The sequence below is a fragment of the Perna viridis genome, chromosome 12 (genome assembly GCF_037379345.1).
Source record: "Perna viridis isolate PV_CMFRI_1.1 ecotype Kerala chromosome 12, ASM3737934v1, whole genome shotgun sequence".
Classification (NCBI taxonomy): Eukaryota; Metazoa; Mollusca; class Bivalvia; order Mytilida; family Mytilidae; genus Perna; species Perna viridis.
In genome coordinates, this window is record NC_142456.1 from 6998257 (window position 1) to 7013745 (window position 15489).

A 15489-nucleotide genomic window follows, 5' to 3' on the forward strand; every position below is an offset into this window, starting at 1 on the left:
TGAAACCATTTATTTTTTACGTTTTGACCTATGCATAATGTTATACCGGTTAGTCGACAGATGAACACATACTACAGTGGGATTTCAATTCCTATATTGAGTTGAATTTTTTTCACAGGACAAAAAAAAACACATAGAATGTGCAATTTAAAAAAGACACAACGAATATATTTGAAATATCAAAGGAAATAATTATTAAAAAGAACGATTTGTAGATGTGTGTTCCTTGTTCTAATTGTACAATTATTGTAAAATGTGCATGTTAACTTTTTAGGTTCTATGAAAGAACCTCTCGCGATATGAGGTGAAATATTTCTAAAATCAAATGTGTCTCGCCTAATTGTTTTCAAAATTTAATAATTATGACTAACGTAACTGTTAAACATTTACATTAGTGTATTATATTAAAGAACGAGTAATTGCGTATATCATCCGAATTGACTACAATGTTTCATTGAAGTTTTGCACAAAAGAAGGCTTCAAAACATATACAGTGTAGTGTTGACATGGCCTCGATACGATTTCTAATGATTGGCTTGTTCTTATTTTCCTATCGATTCCAATAACTGTTTTTAAGAAGTACGACTATTATATACATATATTTATATTAAAAACAAAACAAAAACAACTAGTTATTTCATGTATGTAGTGTAATGTATGTTTAAGTTAACATAAACAGTTCCTATTTAAACCTAATATAGATTAATTAAGATTTGAATGTTACATTAATGTTGTTCCATCGGTGTGTAAAAGCGTTTACTGTAACACATTTTCAATGAATCGCGCTATGTGTCAAAATGTGTAAAATTTATATACTTTATATACATAGAAAAAGGCAATACACAGTGATCAATAAAATAGTCCTATATTTTTAGCGTGGCCTTTATGGATATCTCGAGAATGTGTTTAATTGACTTATACAACATCGCGCGTATACGCACAGTCAATGTAAATATTCATTTATTTATGTTATGTACGTATATACTTTTACAATTAATATAAACATTATATTATACTCTCTCTCTCTCTCTCTCTCTCTCTCTCTCTCTCTCTCTCTCTCTCTCTCTCTCTCTCTCTCTTACGACGTTCGTTTTGGTCAATAAACGGTTACTCTATATCAGCATAAAAACACATAACACTGATAAGAAACCGATACTTGTTTAATGTTTGTTCATCATTTGTCTGGGATGACGACTCCAAAAACTCAAATCCAGTCTAGGGAACATCTCACATGGAACCAATGTGATGCTGCAAATATTATGATATCATAGTAGTGTAGGTAATAAGCGATATAAAACACGCGTGCGCGTTGAATTAAGACCACTCAAGCAACGAGTTTTGAACTTATACAAAAGTGATAAAAAGGCAGGAGCGTTCTACCTCAACACTACATAAATTACTTTTCATATTTATTCATCTTATTCCTTAATAGAGTAGTCCAGCTACGGACCTGCTAGCTTTTTCGTAAGGTAAAGGATCCGAAATAATTAACTGATACTAACATCAGATCCGTAAGTAAACAAAATTTAAGTGTAAGATCTCTGTAAGAGCGATTTAAAGGCATACTGAATTGTGTGGACAGACGGACGGGCAATGGTATATGAAACTTAATGTTAAAGGAGTAAACCTATAAAAAAATCTCTGATGATATTAGAATTATGACTACCCCCTTTTTATCCACATCATTGTTACAGGAGAAAAGGGCCTTCGGAGAATCCCATTGGTGAAAAGTCTTGGTAAAAATGTATGATATAAACACAAAACCATCTGTGCAAAGGTGAACCTATCTCATTTGAAGTTTCTAACACAGGTAAAACTTACCCGGTTTTTATCGATACAAATGCGTTCTTTGGCATTGCTGTTACAGCAGTATGTCGACATTGTAACGCCGAAAGGCTCTGCTTCTTTATCTCATTCAACTGATCTGGAAATATTTAAATCAATGCGTAAAAATTAAAACAATGTGCCATTTTTTAGAGTTACTTGCTTTTAAGAGAGATTAAATTAAGAAACCATGCAGTTCCTATGATATTAATGGCACATAGTTAATTTTATCCCACGAAATTTTATGTTCAAATGTAATGTCTATATCACATATATATCCAAAGAGATTTTTTTTTAAATCGAAAATGGATGGCTCAGAAAATGATTTTATAGTTCACTAAAAAGCAATCAGGTTTTGCACAAAAGGAAAGAGTTATCTCCCTTGTTCAATGAATTTCAATGCCTTCCGTATGACTTCTTTCTCTTCAACAGTTGCAGTCTATCAAAAACCAAAATTCAGCTTTCAGGAAGAATGCATTTAAATGGATGATTTTTTGGAACAAAATTTGTCATGTGCCACCAAATGTTTTTTTTTTTTTGCGTGGTCGCCCTCGTAACACTAGGCAGAAGTAACGTTATCATTAATCCTAAGTGCTTAGCATTCGTCCTTTCATCATAAAATACGTTCTTTTTTATCATTTTTACCATAATAGTTTTGAGTTATGTAATATATAATGGTTGTTTAATACAACACCTATTGTTGTTTGAATTTTATGGAGCGAAATTAGTATGGACCTGAGCATAGGGAGATTACGGTGTAAAATACCCTAATTCGTGGATAGCAATTTTCGTGGATCACGGAAGAAACACAAGTTCGTGGATTCTTGAATTCGTGGTTTTGACGTTATCAGTATACACATCCATGGGAATCTACTTTTCTCTACAGTGAACCAAATATCGTGGTAAAGCCTCTCCACGAACACCACGAAAATGTGTACACCACGAACAATAGTACTTTCAAAGTAGCTGAATAAGAAAATGATTAGAAAGAGTATCCTTTTTGTAGACCGTAATTTAACACAGGTAGAAAAAAATGTTGTACGTAGAGTTGTATAGAACAAAGGGCGGCGTTCTTAAAACCGTTGGACACCCTCAGCTAGAGAAATATTGCCCTAGTGTCATAATCTACAATGGTCTAATTACGAAGCAGCATTATTACTCTTTGTGAAACCATACAAACAAAAATATTATTTACAGTTTTACCCGTTTAAGGTGTTCAATATAAAAATTGTAGTTTTCACTCACTGGTTATCGAGTCATTTCTTGTCAAAGTTTGACTATTCAGAGTCTAAGTATGTCATTGTATTAAGGTAAAACTAGAACACTACTCTAATAATTGACTTGATTATGGATCGGATTAGTATTCTGTAGTTTCGTGGTGCCCTTATCTACCAATTGTGCATCAAGTACAATGATTTGTATTGTTGTAGGTTCGAAACTCTGCTTGGTATGAATTACATTCGGAATATAATTGTACTTGACAGAATCTTCACCAAAAAAATGTTAACAGAATGTCAAAACGGCTGGAATTTTGTTATAGACAACCCAGCATGGACTTGCGCATATACAGGCATCTTAGGTACTCACATTCAGTATTGTGGTTGTAAAATGAGGAACAGATGTACGATCGGAACTTTACTGAAATTAGTGCATTGTTTATAAACTTCGTTCAAATGTGATAACGGTACAACTTTTAAACTTACCAAAGGTAAATCCGGTTTCAGGAAACTCATTTTCATAGAAAAATCTGTCTCCTTTTTTGTAAGCTTCAAACTGTTTGACAAAGAGGCATTGAAACGTTGGACCTACAAAACTGCCAGGAACAACGTTCTCCGACAAGGCACCAGCATACAGGTCAATGTCATCGGGATGCCTAATATGGACGAGTAAAGGTATAATAGTCTATAAAACATTTTTTTTTTTCGATCACAGTAATGACAAGTATAATTTCATATGTCGAAGCTTATCAAAATGAGTACTTATTACTGTCTTTTGGCATGAGTAAATGATGCAAGTGAACATCAAAGCGTACACTGTGGTAAAAATAGATATTCTTTTGTAAATTACAATAAACAAAAGCAAGGTGCTTTACGTTCTTAATACATAAATTGATATGGCTATATAATAATGTCATTTGCTTTTGCACGATTGTGTGTGACCATTAGATTTGTTAGCTTACCCTACCGGTGCTTACCCTACCGGTGCACCTGGTCCATGCTCCCAGTTTTTAGGCGAGTCCGAGTTGCTCATTTACTTTTGTTACTTTGTATGTATGATTTTAGTTAATTTATGTTCTTTGTTGTGTATGTCTGTTTTCCATGTCTGGTCTTTGTCCCTGGATTACATTCTTTGGATTACCGCTAGAATCTTGGTTCCCTTGGTTACTCTTTAGCAATGTAAACTTTAAAAAAAAATATTTCCTCCTTTAGCTTTGTAGATTAAAGATAATGCTTTGCATTCATAACTGTTGCTGCACGTTGTTTTATGATAAAATATTATATAGTGACTCTACATTAACTGCCTGTATTCTCAAACAAAGTATTTGGCTGCATGTATTGTGAAAATATCATATTTCCTTACGTTTATTACCTGTATACTGATGCCAATGCTTTTGCTGCATGTATGTTGTGGTCTTTGAATCCCATAAATCCATTGCCAAAATGGAGAACAGGTGGAAGTCCACAAAACTTCCGCCATTTATTATAAGACGGAAGACCATGATCTCTTCCCCTCTGTAAAGTAAGAGCTCCTAAATCAAAACCATTTCCAGGCATTGTCTCGAACAATTTGTTTCTTGTGTAGTCTGTTAGAAATCTGTCAGACTTTCCTTGGAATTGAGAAATGATCCGGTAACTTTGCGACTGTATTGTCATTGTGTAGTTTTTCACATTAGCTGGTGTAAACAATCCGATGAGATCAGCATCCAGTCTGTTTATCATGGAATGGGCAAAATGCAAGGTGGCTGCGCTGAAGGCACTCCGAGTAGAAGCATCAACACGTGGATCATAAACGGTATTAAAACCTATTTTTTTACTGGCTAGTCCATATTGTCTTACTGCTTTATTGCCAATAATGATAGGTAGGTATTCATTATATATGATATGTTGAAAAATAGCAGTGAGAATTTTTCTGGCTTCACGGAGGAGCTGATCACCTGACCACCCATAATGCTGTAGTCCTTTTACAATATCATGGTTTTCGTTTGTGAACACAAACATAGATGTTGATAATAGAGCATCATAATTGTCAGGATGATCTTTAAAAAACAGAACAAAGAATATTTTTTCTTTAAATTCTACACGTATTAAATGTGAAAAAAAAAATATTTGATTGCATAAAAACAAGAAATTACTTCGTAATGAATATATAAACGCATTCTATTTTACGTTTCTTTTAGTCATTTGTAAAAAGCTAAAATAAGACGTTCATATGGCCTCAAACCCTCGTACAATGGACAACTTAACTATATGAATGTCGAAACCGGTTTTCAACCAGTTTATAACCATGGCAAAAAATACTATTAAGTACTTTGAAGTTTTCTAAATGTCATTTGTTTCAATGAATAATGAAGAAATCAATAATCTTCAGTTTAGTATCCTAGAAATTATGTACGAAAATATAAATGCAAAAGTATTACACCAAATTCACAAAAGAGTCAACTTTTAAATCTATGCGTTCAGCGGAACTATATGGTAACAATAACAATGTACCATTTATTAAAATATTTTACAGCTAATACATATGTACAGATATGTATGCTTACCAAATCCAAACCGACGAATTCTTTCCTCTCCTTGTTTTGTGTATCCATACACCCAGTTCAGATCCAAATAGGATGTTTTCATATTCATTTGTCGCCTTGGGCCTAAAAAATCAAATGGTTTTGGAATGCTTTGGAAAGATAAAACTTAAATGGAATACTCCAATCTTTCATTTACTTTATAGATATATGTCAAAATGTTTCGTCTGTGCTCACGGGATTGGAGAATGCTTCGATAATATTATCATTACCAGTACTACCGATGATAAATCCAAAAGATAACGAGCTAAACTTGAAACCGTCTAGGGAAAAAAAATTAACACATTTAACACTTATATGTTAAGTAGGCAAGACATATTTTTTTCGAAATACTGAAGGTCACTGTTCTATTGATTAAAAGTTGATTTTTACGTCCTTTGTCGGATATTTCAATACTTTCAGGACGACAAGGTTTGACCTATCGAACAGACGCTAGTTTGTACTATATGTAATCCCACGTGCACACGTTGAGGCGAAGTATTATTGTACTAGTTTACAAAAGCAACAGCCCGTAGGTTTATGAAGGAGTGTTACCCCACTAGGATTCATTAATTTTACATTGATTGAACTTGTCTTTATTCTAAGTTATGCCCAATGCTTGGCAGTAAAGTAGTGACTTCTTTATAAGACGCATCTTGGGATCAACCTCCTTATCTCCCGTACTCTCACGAGCCCATATTTTTGTATCCTGTTTTAATTTGAGGGTAAGTAACGACCATACAATAGAAAAATGTAAAAAATAAATATTCCTATGTATTCTAATTAAATGAACTTTTATTTCTTTGAATTTTTTGTTGCTTAAACCACGGAAACGTTCAGTTATTTTATTTGTTTTGTTTTACAAGTTTAGAATAGTTTTGTTTTAATTCTTTCTACTGACGAATTAGTCAGTAGTGACATGGTAATTGTAGAGCTTCAGTGTTTAAAACTTACGCCTACATGTCATACATGAATGAACTATGTTCCAAACGTTTAAATTAATTCATAGTTATTTGCAAACTAACTGTAATTAAATGCAATCACGATTACTTGCCAATGTAATCATTACTGTGAACAATTTCTTTCAGAAATGCTGTTATAATTAATTTAATTTTATCATACATTCAACAAAGTAATTGTAATTTAATCAATTACATTGAAAGTAATCCGACCCATCTCTATCACATAGCAATGTTAAAATAAAGAATACCATTTTTACATAGTACTTTCTCTTTGTTTTACACCAGGAATGTTTAACTTATTTTATTTTTTTTATTTTTTTTACATCAGGTTTATATAATTTATTATTATTTACTAATTTTAAATATTTATAGAATACTACAGGAAAGCGTTATGTACAAATAAACATATGTTGTTTCGAATGATTAAGAAGGTTTAAACGTAAATAATATGTGATAAAGTAATAAGGGAACGAAAGTTAAAGCAGTAAGATGCATTTTGGAATTGTACTTTAAAAATAACATTACTGTTTGGTATCTTCAAAATGTTCTTATTTTCTTAGTTTATGTTGTTTTATCAATGCGTTCAGTATTTTGAGATTTTCTTGTTTTCGTGATGGTTACTAAGCACACCATATTCGATATCCAGGCAGGTAACATAACGATATTGTGTGTATAGAAATACAGGTTTCAAAATAATTTATTTACTTAATTTTACAATATTCAAGTCTATGTTTACTTTATTCTGTTTATTTTTAGTTATTTCTTTTCTTGAATAAACTATGTTTTGTTCAAACAGAAACGATTTGTAGAATGGAAAGCTAAATGAGAAAGACATAAGAGTTTTAACAAGTTTTATTTTCTGTTACATTTTATCAAGATATTTGACTTTTCCTTTTGAATATTCTTTCAAACTTTTAAACTGTTGTTCGTATTATTGTTTACTGTTCAAATTCTCAGGATAAATAAACATCGTTTGTCAAGTTGGTATCCATAACAACAGTTAGATTGATTCAATGTTTTATTTCACAGGGTATTTTGTAAAGCAGTTTCACTTGCGAATGATATAGAATTGTATGGGTTTAAATAATTTGTCTACAGAGTTATAAACTTGCTTTCAGAGCAAGTGATACTTCTTAATTATTGTATACACTTATTCCTCAATCATCCAATAGTTTTCCCAAATGATATTTCGACCTTCATCATATTATAACATCATGAACATATAATTGACATTTGTATATTCTACGACTTTTAAAATGTTTTTAATATTATCGTATCATCGTATGGGTATTGATTTGCCATCATAAATCTGATGAAATTGTTCAGGACTTAGATTGTCGAATACATAAAAGAGAACACTTCTTTTCATTAGATTAAAATGTTAAAATAGCTTTTTTGTCATCGTGCGGTTTCTTGACAAATACACAGTGTTTACAAAGTCTATTCAAGCATTTAAAAAATAACATATTTTTTTCTAATTTATTACCTGGGAAGCAACAAGATTGAGGTGCAAACTCAGACCGTGTGAAAGTCATACACGTTGTCTTAAAGTCTCCAGGTGGAGTAAAGATAGGAAAGCATTCTGGTCTGAAATAAAAAGTTCGTTAGATAATGTAGATAGTAAACACAATGTATTTGTACCACCTAACCTGATATTCGCGATCTATTCAATTTCACTTAATTTGAGACCTATAAAAAGTGTTTGTCCATTGAGGGAGACCGTGCCTACTGTTGAGGTAAATATTTTTTTCTAGTTTTTTCTCAAAGATGGCCCCGAAAAAAACATACGTTAGAATTTTAATGTAAAAAAACAAAGACACCGAACATCGATTCTGTAAAGAATTTTTACTATTTCACAAATTTCTGAAAAAAATTGGAAGATAAAATTTCTTATAACTTTATATAAAGAACGCATAACTTGCATTATTTTGTATTTCAAAACAAATATTGGGGGGTCACCGAACTCTTTTGTCTTGCAACATTAATTCCATACAGATTTCAATGGAATACTATTCCGCCAATTATATTCCCTGGGAAGAGACTTTTAAAAATAATGGTTGAATATATCTTTTATACCTTTTATGCCAAAAAATTTACATCATTTCAAACGCTATTAGTTCATAGAAAATTTATATGTCTGTAAGATTTTGCAAGATGACATAAAAGAATGCTGCGTGTGATAGGTTTGGTCTACCTTAATACATGTTAAATAGGGTGTAATACAAAATAAGTAGTTGTGAAATCGATTTGGTATCTTGAAACGCATAACCATGTTGCAAAACAGGAATGGTGCATTTTGAAATTGTACTTTAAAAAGAATGTATTGAAAGTCAGTCTCGGTAAGAATCACACAGAGAGTTCAGTATAGAATGAAATAACCCACTATCAATTATTTTTTTCCTTTAATCCAACACCGATTAACATTTCAATGGGGAATAACTGTCAAAGAAACTTCATTCCCAAACGGTGATATTTCCAAAGAGGGGAAAGGTTTTAGTGTGAAAATTTAATGTTAGTTTGGTGAGTTCTTTAAAAGTCTTGATCATTGTTGTCTCATTTTGCCTGATTTTTATAAAGACTTATACTTAATCAACATAGAAGCAAATTTATTTGCTATTGTGGTAAATAATACAAGCTTCAAGCTTAACATGAAATCAAGCATATAAACATGGTGTTACGGCAATACTTAGAAACATTCATCTGAAAATTATATATCAATATAAAACAATTAACTTATCTCAAAATTGAGGCACATTTCTACATAGATATTTGATCATGAATTGCCATTTGTCATGAGGTTATTAGAAATGATTTGATCTGTAAGTTAGTCATTTCCTCATACATACCTTTGAACAGGTTTGTTTCCGTTACAACAAACAATTGTTTTGCCGCTATCTGTAATGTGAGGAAAAGTATATAGTAATAAAGCATATAATAAGGTTGAGAGTTTCAACGTTGGATATTATACAAAAAAAGATATGACGTTACGTGCTGTTCGTACTCATATAATCATCAGCGTATATGGCTAAAATAATGCCAAATAATCTCCATTTTCTGTGGGAAAGACCACTTTCTTCTTATTTATTTTGAAATATAAGGACATTAAATAAAAATAAAAAAATATTACACATAAATTTCATTTTAATAATAACTTATTTGAATGTGACTTTTCCAACTTGTCCTAGGTAATTTTTTTCATTAATCATATATACTAAACTACTATTTACAAGTAATAATATCTAGTAAATTATTGTAACATATCATTTCCTTATCAAACATGCAGTTTCTGGTAGTCATACTGGTAATATTCTATGATTTTCTTGTAATATCTCGAACAAACATTTCGTCCCATACGGATAGAGGAAATGTGCCCCGCATGAAAAACGAAAACGGCAAACTGATTGTGGGAGGAAGAACGAAGATTTAAAATAAAGAAAGCGTTATAACTTTATTACTAAATAAATGTTATTTTGATAAAATCAATAATTTCTTACCAAAAGTTACCCTCAACACGTAATGTTTTGAAAAAAAATGAGCTAGTTTACTGAGGCTTACAGGATCGTCCCACATCCAATTTTGGTCCGAATTACAGGACTGACCGAAGTTAGCATTTATAATTTGTTTAGTAATGCTCTTTTATGGGTTTAATTTCATGAATTTTCAGAATGTATTAAAATCATGTATGATCCTTTTATTAATGTTTAATAGTAACATTTTACCTTGTAGTAAAGGTGTTGATGTCACCTCCCATACCACAACTTGGCTAAAGTGTAAAAAGTTAATGTTGTATATTGGGTCTGTCGGTGTAATAATCGTGCTGAATACTGCTTTACTAACAACACGTGGACTTGGAAGTAAATGTCCTGTTACACTTTTTGTACGTGGAAAATATCCTATGTTGTATTCTAAAGATCAAAAAACAAAAAAGAAATGTTAATACAGTATTGATGTCGTTATGTGTGGAAGAGGATGACATGACGATAGGCATAAAGTCAACTCCGTTTTAGATCTCTAAATGTATCGTAAGGAGGACTGTGGTTAGACGATCAGTCTGAGTTTGTCAAGCTAAAAGACAACAACTTTGCTTAGTATAAACTGACGTCCACTTATTCTACTTACGGTACGTCTATTCTAAAAAAAAAAAACCGTGATACCGATTGATGATGACTACTATTCAGTCAGTGGTTTAACCTAATCAAACCTCATAAACGAATGTACTTTAAATTGAACTACCTGAAAATCGATATCTTAGAACAAATTTCCGTTTACTTTTTTTTAAAGTGAAAGAAGTGCCACTGGCTGGGTATCAGATGACCGTATTTAAAAGTACGATCTGCACCATTAAACGTCAAGCTTCTAAGGGCTTGATGTTTTTTTAACACAAAGTAGTCCTTGAATGATAAATATACTCGAAATGAAAAGGGCACTATTTTTGTATTTTGGATTACTTTGTACTTTAATATAGTTCTTATAGAAATAAGAGTATTCGCATTTTCATCAGTTAAGTCTCATTTTCTTTTAATAGCCTTGACAAAATACTTAAAAGTTATAATTATTGACTGTTGCAAATAAAGAGAACGTAACGCTTACAAATAAAGATATGTGGTGATAAAGCCACATACATTTAAGTCATCACTAAAAACGTTTATGGTCGTCATCATGAGCTCGTGGATCGTTATGGTGTATCCATCTGCACCATGAAAACTGATTTATTCAATGGGTCATAATTTTCCTTTCCTCGTTTGTCTACCCCGGACTTGACTTTTTATGAGCAACTCGGCAGGTGTTTTTAGAAAAGCAGAGGACGCTTACCCTACCCGTGCACCTGGTCCATGCTCCCAGTTTTTAATGGGAGTCCGAGTTGCTGATTGTGTTTTGTTACTTTGTATGTATGATTTTAGTTACTTTATGTACTTTGTTGTTTATGTCTGTTTTCCATGTCTGGTCTTTGTCCTTGGATTACATTCTTTGGATTACCGCTATAACATTGGTTCCCTTGATTACTCTTATAGATCACCTCATACAATCAACAGCTTATTCATTTCGAATACAGAATGAATCTGTACATTTTAACATTGATTGATTAGAAAATTAAACAAAGTGTACTAACTATCTCCGTAGTTGGGTGGTAAAAATCTTGCCTGGGGTGTAAATGCAGACCCCCAGTCTGGATGTTTAAGGTTGTTACAAACGCCCTGTGGAGTTCGATATCGATTATGTCGATCACAAGATATCACTTTTCGTGGGCAAATAGGTTTCATATGAACTTTGAAAATATTTGGATCTGGTAGCCTTTTGTAACTGCAAAACAAAATTTTGAACTATTAGGTTAAACGCATGAAAATCATAGAACGAGGCACAGGATATTTACAAACCTAGAAACAAAAACTAGACCAGGAAAATTGACAAAACACCAAAACTACTAAAACAGACCCAAAGTTGAAAAAAGAAAAAAAAATATTGATTTTTCTCTTTTACTACATTTGTAACCTAGATATTAGCGTTTATTTAATGTAGGGGCAATAACCCCTAAATAGTTAAAAAAATATTGTTTTCGCCATATAAGTTTGTATATAATCAGGAAACAGAAGATTACTCTTTTACTCGTGTATCCATCTGCACCATGAAAACTGATTTATTCAACGGGTCCTGGTTTTCCTTTCCTCGTTTGTCTACCCCGGACTTGACTTTTTATGAGCAACTCGACGGGTGTTTCCAGAAAAGCAGAGGACGCTTACCCTACCGGTGCACCTGGTCCATGCTCCCAGTTTTCAGTGGAGTCCGAGTTGCTCATTTACTTTTGTTACTTTGTATGTATGATTTTAGTTACTGTATGTTCTTTGTTGTGTATGTCTGTTTTCCATGTGTGGTCTTTGTTCCTGGATTACATTCTTTTGATTACCGCTATAACCTTGGTTCCCTTGATTACTCTTTGATGACCGCTATAACCTTGGTTCCATTGATTACTCTTTGATGACCGCTATAACCTTGGTTCCATTGATTACTCTTTAGATTACCGCTATAACCTTGGTTCCCTTGATTACTCTTTGATTACTGTTATAACCTTGGTTCCCTTGATTACTCTTTGATTACCGCTATAACCTTGGTTCCCTTGATAACTTTTTACATTAGTTTCTGATAAGATTATTCGAAACATTTGCTGCAATGGATACCTCTAGGTAGCATAGACTTTCGATAAAACTAGTAAGTTAAAAAATAGAGTTCGATAACCACAAGTTTTCAAAAATTATTTAAAATAAACATGTACGTTGTATCTTAATTTAGACATCTCTTTCAGCGCCATTTACTTTAAAACGTTCCAGAGTACTTTTATCATGCATGCTGGTAACACATGTGTGAATGTCTGTTATTATTTTACAAATGTTAATTAAAATCATAAATCAACCATAATTGGAGGTTGCAAATCGAATGAAAAAACAAGTTACGTGTAAAATTGCCAATTAAAAATGTTTAAAAATTGTGCTGTTTATGGGATAAAAAATACAACATAAGCATACCGCAAAGTGTATAGTTTTAAAGCAGTCTCTATGACATCTGCTGTAAATCCCAGTTTTCGGACTGTTTCAGGTTCCTCGCGAATTCTTGCCACCAGTGCATGAGTATCCACTGGAGTCATCGATTCTTGCATTTGTCTTCCTCTGTAAGCTATTAGTATTGAATATACCCTTTACACAAATGATGTTTTATCTAAGAAAACATTTTAGCGAGTTTAAACAAAGCAGATTTTTTAATGCTCGTACTCGCCATCAAACAGCATGCCATTGATAATATCATTATTCGTCACAATCTGAATGAATATGAAGTATGGATATATATCATAATCAAGGGAACACCCCTTATGCACATGTATATATGGGATTAGGTCTGTTTTTTTCTTACAAAATATATGAAAAGGTAACATTTTTTTTGAAGCTAAATGTATGAAATTGATTAGGTTACAGAATCCCAGCTGCACTCTCTATCAAAGAAGTATTAGAGTGCCACCCCGAAAATTGTTAATTGATTGTGTTTTACAATATCGGCTAAATCCGGGCCACGAACATGAAATGGATGAAAAAAATGAACATCATTATCCCACATCAACATAGCGGAGCACACCATTTAATTTTCTCTTTTAATAGTATACTAAAATAAGTTGTGTTCTTACCATTTCGACGATGATCAACAATATGCAGTGCTTCTTGTATAACATGGTGGAGGTCTTCTGACCGACCTAATCCCTCTACAAAAGAAATATATACCTGGCGTGATTTGGGTTCGTAAATTAGTATTTGAATACAAGAACAATATCTGGAGTTAATCAGTATCCCCTACACCGAAACATTTAAACAGCATCGGTACAATCCATTTAATTTGTTTTTTTTATCTTTTCCTCAATCAACATTTAAATATGCCTTAAGCTATAAGTGCTAAACCGCGTTTGATAACTACCCATAACTACTGCTGTTTCATCATTACGACTTAATTTTATAAGTTACAGCTTTAGAGTTTTAAAAACTATACACCATAAACTGCCTCCTTCCACATGGAATCGCAACTGCATTTTTCTCTACCATTCAATTTGATCAAATTATGTTTTTTCATCTTTCAATATTTTCACTTAATGTTAAAATTACAGGAAAAATCATTTTAAAACAAATCTACCTTTATTTACAGTCCTGATTCATTTTCCCTCGATTTACCAAAAATAGGATGTTTACCCCATAAACAAAAACATGTATTATAATGTCTATCAAAACGCCATTATTACATAATTTTCAATTAATACTGTTCACAAAAAGTTCATTTTTGAATTTCTTTTGAAAGATTGATAAAACTGGTATCCAATTTTTAGATACATGAACATTCGATTTATTCAATTTTTTTTTACATGAGATGATAATGCATATTTATCTCCATTTATTTGTATTTGTAAGATTATTATTATTAATATTAAAGACTGTCATACAATTTAATGAAAATAAAGCGAATCACCATTTATTGTTTTTTACCTCTTCAGGTACAATCGGTATGATATACATCGATCAGGTTTACGCTGATTTTTTTTTTAGTCACGTGTGGTCCTACTTAGGTTTTGAAATTCACAATAATGCTTTTAATAAACATATGTAATGTGAGATTTTAGTCTTGTAAAAACAAAAACATGATTATTACCAAAAAAATTGCTAAAAAATTCAGGATTTTATAATACAAAATTGTGTATTAAGTGTTGTACATTGCAGTTATAATATGACTTTATGCAAAAGATACTTCATTTTACCAAATTATAAATATTTCAAAAGTATTCAAAGATACTAACAAAAAGAACAGTTTCATAAACTTGCATGAGGATCTCATGTTTAGAACAAACAAATTGAAATAAATGCAATTTTCTTACCATATATTGCATAAATCTGTCTAAAACAAACAAGCAGTATTACTAAAGTTACAACGTGTTTTGTCAACATATTGTGCACTTGATGAATTTTTTGCATTTGAAGGAAGTTTTAAATAACAAAATGTATTCAATCACAAGTACAGATAAGTGCAATTTACTATGACTGTATAGCCCATACATCTTATTTTTCTTTTAAACGTCAATTTCATGCACTTTGCATATACTTTCTTTTTTAAAATTTACGGTTTACGTAACGTTAAATTACGTCGTTGGTCAATACCTGTTTTTGTAGATTGGGTACTTGAATATTTAAAAAAAAAAGTTTTCCTCAATTATTCAAAATAAAAGGTGTATAATCATGAATTTGTTTTTCAATTTCATGATTAACAATCAGATCTTAAGCTGATACAAAGCTGATAATAAATATAAATATATAGTTCCCAACAAAGCCTATTCTCTTGAATTTACATACTTACACACCTAAACTCTATTCATTAAGACAAACGACTGCCATGAACTGCCGTCGC

The 15489-nt window shown here is 31.8% G+C and overlaps 1 protein-coding gene across 1 annotated transcript; it reads right to left on the minus strand.

Annotated features, from left to right (window-relative positions):
* Window positions 1–1160: 1160 nt before the first annotated feature.
* Window positions 1161–13201, minus strand: LOC148601023 (peroxidase-like protein). Its single transcript, XM_088556341.1, has 10 exons — window positions 13083–13201; window positions 11675–11865; window positions 10284–10469; window positions 9411–9459; window positions 8051–8151; window positions 5588–5689; window positions 4414–5080; window positions 3528–3697; window positions 1822–1924; window positions 1161–1248 (listed from the first exon to the last, which is right to left on the minus strand). Exons 1-10 carry the CDS (start codon window positions 13199–13201, stop codon window positions 1161–1163), a joined length of 1776 nt encoding a protein of 591 aa, XP_088412467.1.
* Between the last annotated feature and the right edge of the window lie 2288 nt (window positions 13202–15489).

Coding starts and splice junctions, on each gene's coding strand:
- LOC148601023 (XM_088556341.1), bottom strand. CDS start 13,201: ATGACTCCAGTGGATACTCATGCACTGGTGGCAAGAATTCGCGAGGAA. Junction 11,866..13,082: donor TTAAAACTATACACTTTGCG/GTATGCTTATGT, acceptor TTTGTTTTGCAG/TTACAAAAGGCTACCAGATC. Junction 5,081..5,587: donor AATTCGTCGGTTTGGATTTG/GTAAGCATACAT, acceptor TGTTTTTTAAAG/ATCATCCTGACAATTATGAT.